Here is a 5,000-nt window from a genome sequence, read left to right on the forward strand (position 1 = left end):
TGTATGTTTGTCTGTGTGTATGTTTTTCTGTGTGTATGTCTGTCTATGTGTATGTTTGTCTGTGTGTATGTTTATCTATGCGTATGTTTGTCTGTGTGTATGTTTGTCTGTGTGTATGTTTTTCTGTGTGTATGTCTGTCTATGTGTATGTTTGTCTGTGTGTATGTTTATCTATGCGTATGTTTGTCTATGTGTATGTTTGTCTGTGTGTATGTTTGTCTGTGTGTATGTTTGTCTGTGTGTATGTTTGTCTATGTGTATGTTTGTCTGCGTGTATGTTTGTCTGTGTGTATGTTTGTCTGTGCGTATGTTTGTCTGTGTGTATGTTTGTCTGTGTGTGTATGTTTTTCTGTGTGTATGTTTGTCTGTGTGTATGTTTGTCTGTGTGTATGTTTGCCTGTGTGTATGTTTGTCTATGCGTATGTCTGTCTATGTGTATGTTTGTCTGTGTGTATGTTTGTCTGTGTATGTTTTTCTGTGTGTGTATGTTTGTCTGTGTGTATGTTTGTCTGTGTGTATGTTTGTCTGTGTGTATGTTTGTCTATGTGTATGTTTATCTATGTGTATGTTTGTCTATGCGTATGTTTGTCTGTGTGTATGTTTGTCTGTGTGTATGTTTGTCTGTGTGTATGTTTTTCTGTGTGTATGTTTGTCTGTGTGTATGTTTGTCTGTGTGTATGTTTGTCTGTGTGTATGTTCGTCTGTGTGTATGTTTGTCTGTGTGTATGTTTGTCTGTGTGTATGTTTGTCTATGTGTATGTTTGTCTGTGTGTATGTTTATCTATGCGTATGTTTTTCTGTGTGTTCGTTTGTCTGTGTGTATGTTTATCTATGTGTATGTTTGTCTGTGTGTATGTCTGTTTGTGTGTATGTATTTCTGTGTGTATGTATGTCTGTTTGTTTGTTTGTCTGTCTGTATGTCTGTCTGTGTGTATGTTTATCTATGCGTATGTTTGTCTGTGTGTATGTTTGTCTGTGTGTATGTTTGTCTGTGTGTATGTTTGTCTGTGTGTATGTTTGTCTGTGTGTATGTTTGTCTGTGTGTATGTCTGTCTGTGTGTATGCTTATCTATGCGTATGTTTGTCTGTGTGTATGTTTGTCTGTGTGTATGTTTGTCTATGCGTATGTTTGTCTGTGTGTATGTGTGTGTGTATGTTTGTGTGTGTGTGTATGTTTGTGTCTGTCTGTATGTTTGTCTGTGTGTATGTTTGTGTGTATGTTTGTCTGTGTGTGTATGTTTGTCTGTGTGTATGTTTGTCTGTGTGTATGTGTAGCAACAATAAAGAAAACCACACCCACCTTCCTGAATACAGGAAAATCCGATCCATTGAGAAACTTGTCTTGGTAACAGGACACCAAACGGGTTAACGGATGTCTGTTTGTAGAGAAGACAAACAACAAACAAAATACTTAATCTCAGAGTATTACATTAACACATTCATGACATGATTTCATTATAGAGTATCACATTCTCAACACATTCATGACTTTCATTATATTATATTTCATTATAGTCTCATTATTAACACATTCACGACTTTCATTATATTATATTTCATTATAGAGTATCACATTCTTAACACATTCATGACTTTCATTATATTATATTTCATTATAGAGTATCACATTCTCAACACATTCACGACTTTCATTATATTATATTTCATCATAATCACATTCTCAACACATTCGTGACTTTCATTATATTATACTTCATTATAGAGTATCACATTCTCAACACATTCATGGCTTTCATTATATTATATTTCATTATAGAGTATCACATTCTCAACAAATTCATGGCTTTCATTATATTATATTTCATTATAATCACATTCTCAACAAATTCGTGACTTTCATTATATTATATTTCATTATAATCACATTCTCAACACATTCATGGCTTTCATTATATTATATTTCATTATAGAGTATCACATTCTCAACAAATTCGTGACTTTCATTATATTATATTTCATTATAGAGTATCACATTCTCAACAAATTCATGGCTTTCATTATATTATATTTCATTATAGAGTATCACATTATTAACACATTCATGGATTTCATTATATTATATTTCATTATAATCACATTCTCAACAAATTCACGACTTTCATTATATTATATTTCATTATAATTACATTCTCAACAAATTCGTGACTTTCATTATATTATATTTCATTATAATCACATTCTCAACACATTCATGGCTTTCATTATATTATATTTCATTATAGAGTATCACATTCTCAACAAATTCGTGGCTTTCATTATATTATATTTCATTATAATTACATTCTCAACACATTCATGGCTTTCATTATATTATATTTCATTATAGAGTATCACATTCTCGACAAATTCATGGCTTTCATTATATTATATTTCATTATAGAGTATCACATTCTCGACAAATTCATGGCTTTCATTATATTATATTTCATTATAGAGTATCACATTCTCAACAAATTCGTGACTTTCATTATATTATATTTCATTATAGAGTATCACATTCTCAACACATTCATGGCTTTCATTATATTATATTTCATTATAGAGTATCACATTCTCAACAAATTCGTGACTTTCATTATATTATATTTCATTATAATCACATTCTCAACAGATTCATGACTTTCATTATATTATATTTCATTATAATCACATTCTCAACAAATTCATGGCTTTCATTATATTATATTTCATTATAGAGTATGACATTCTCAACAAATTCATGGCTTTCATTATATTATATTTCATTATAGAGTATCACATTCTCAACAAATTCATGACTTTCATTATATTATATTTCATTATAATCACATTCTCAACAGATTCATGACTTTCATTATATTATATTTCATTATAATCACATTCTCAACAAATTCATGATTTTCATTATATTATATTTCATTATAGAGTATCACATTCTCAACAAATTCGTGACTTTCATTATATTATATTTCATTATAGAGTATCACATTCTCAACAAATTCGTGACTTTCATTATATTATATTTCATTATAATCACATTCTCAACAGATTCATGACTTTCATTATATTATATTTCATTATAATCACATTCTCAACAAATTCATGATTTTCATTATATTATATTTCATTATAGAGTATCACATTCTCAACAAATTCGTGACTTTCATTATATTATATTTCATTATAGAGTATCACATTCTCAACAAATTCATGACTTTCATTATATTATATTTCATTATAATCACATTCTCAACAGATTCATGACTTTCATTATATTATATTTCATTATAATCACATTCTCAACAAATTCATGATTTTCATTATATTATATTTCATTATAGAGTATCACATTCTCAACAAATTCATGACTTTCATTATATTATATTTCATTATAGAGTATCACATTCTCAACAAATTCACGACTTTCATTATATTATATTTCATTATAGAGTATCACATTCTCAACACATTCATGACTTTTAGTATCTACCTTCCGTACCAGGAATTATCAGAGCTTATTTGTGTACAGAGATTTTGTTTGTTTGTTTGTTTAAATTACAGTTCGGAATGATTTTTTTACGATGATACATGTGACCGTAAATTTTGTGGAAATGTTTTTAATTGATTTTAATTCCCATTTCAGCCTTTTTATCTCATTTGCCGTTTTTATAGCTGTGATTTAACCATAAAAAAAACCCATATCGTGGGTTAATGTCACGTGATTTAATGTTATCGATGTGACTTTTTTACGATTTCAAACCGTCGACTTCATATCAAAAGTATGAAATTTCCACTGACGCGACTTATTTTCAGATGGCGAAAAGAACCATCAAACGTTTTTCCACGCCATAATCAAACGTTTTTTTCCACGCCACAAACAAACGTCTTTCCACGCCACAATCAAACGTTTTTTCCACGCCACAATCAAACGTTTTGCCACCCCACAATCAAACGTCATTCCACGCCACAAACAAACGTTTTTCCACGCCACAAACAAACGTTTTTCCACGCCACAATCAAACGTTTTGCCACGCCACATCCAGAGTGCGGTATTAAACCACATTTCGTTGTTTGAGGAGCCTACTCTGACATGCGTCACTTCATGCCTTGACGACGTTAGCTCACTTTCTGGCGATTACGTTAAAAAATCGTCAATAATCACGATCATGTCACAGATGGCCAGCAACTCACTACTGTAAATGGGATATATCATGTATCTGATATACACACATGCACGAAAGGCTATATGTAACATTGTATTATATGTATGATTGTATATATATCTTTTATATAATGTGTATATTACATCATACGAATATGTGTAAGTGTCTCTGTATATGTGTATGTATCTCGTGTCTAGACGCTTGAGATTCATTCCTGAGATGAGGATGCTGTTTAATCATTATCGATTTATATGCATTTTGTCCAAGCACAAACAACCAAGGTCTATATAAGTACTTATAATAGACCTTGCAAACAACACTTTCCTGTCGCTAAAAGACACTTGGGAAATGTTGTGAATCCCTCAAGTGGGATTTGCTTTCTAAAAACGGACATTCACACCGTTCTTGGGATGCATATGTCTCCGTCTGAACGTGCCTTTGGCTTTGAAAGTAAACACAGGAACCGCATATTTTGAAGGAAATCGAAGTTCTGAGTCCTCCATTCCACCGCGAGGCCACCGACTTGGATTCGGGAAAATGGGGGAAAAAATAGATAAAATGCCGATTCTAGAGGGAGTTTAAAGCAATGGGGGGGTGGGGGGGGATCGGCGAGAAACTAGGAACAGCTGAGCAACGGAGGTCGTGTGAGATTTTCACAGTCTTGTAATACTCTTGATGATAACAACGATATGGATGAGGAAAATATTCACTATTCTCGCGAGAAGAACACTTATCATTGATAGTAATCATGAAAATGATTATGATGAAAATTAAACTCGAGGACAAGAAAAGATCTCCCCATATTACGGACATCTGTGAATGAAAACTCCTTTACAA

The 5,000-nt window shown here is 31.8% G+C and overlaps 1 protein-coding gene across 1 annotated transcript in view; it reads right to left on the reverse strand.

Moving 5' to 3' along the window:
• Nucleotides 1–5,000, reverse strand: part of LOC113822706 (carbohydrate sulfotransferase 12) — a 15,453-nt gene that overhangs the window by 9,493 nt on the left and 960 nt on the right. The window contains exon 3 of the mRNA XM_070137195.1: nt 1,301–1,376. Coding sequence (XP_069993296.1) covers nt 1,301–1,376 — 76 coding nt within the window. The remainder of the gene's footprint in view (nt 1–1,300; nt 1,377–5,000) is intronic.

Source organism: Penaeus vannamei, chromosome 22, assembly GCF_042767895.1.
Source record: "Penaeus vannamei isolate JL-2024 chromosome 22, ASM4276789v1, whole genome shotgun sequence".
Classification (NCBI taxonomy): Eukaryota; Metazoa; Arthropoda; class Malacostraca; order Decapoda; family Penaeidae; genus Penaeus; species Penaeus vannamei.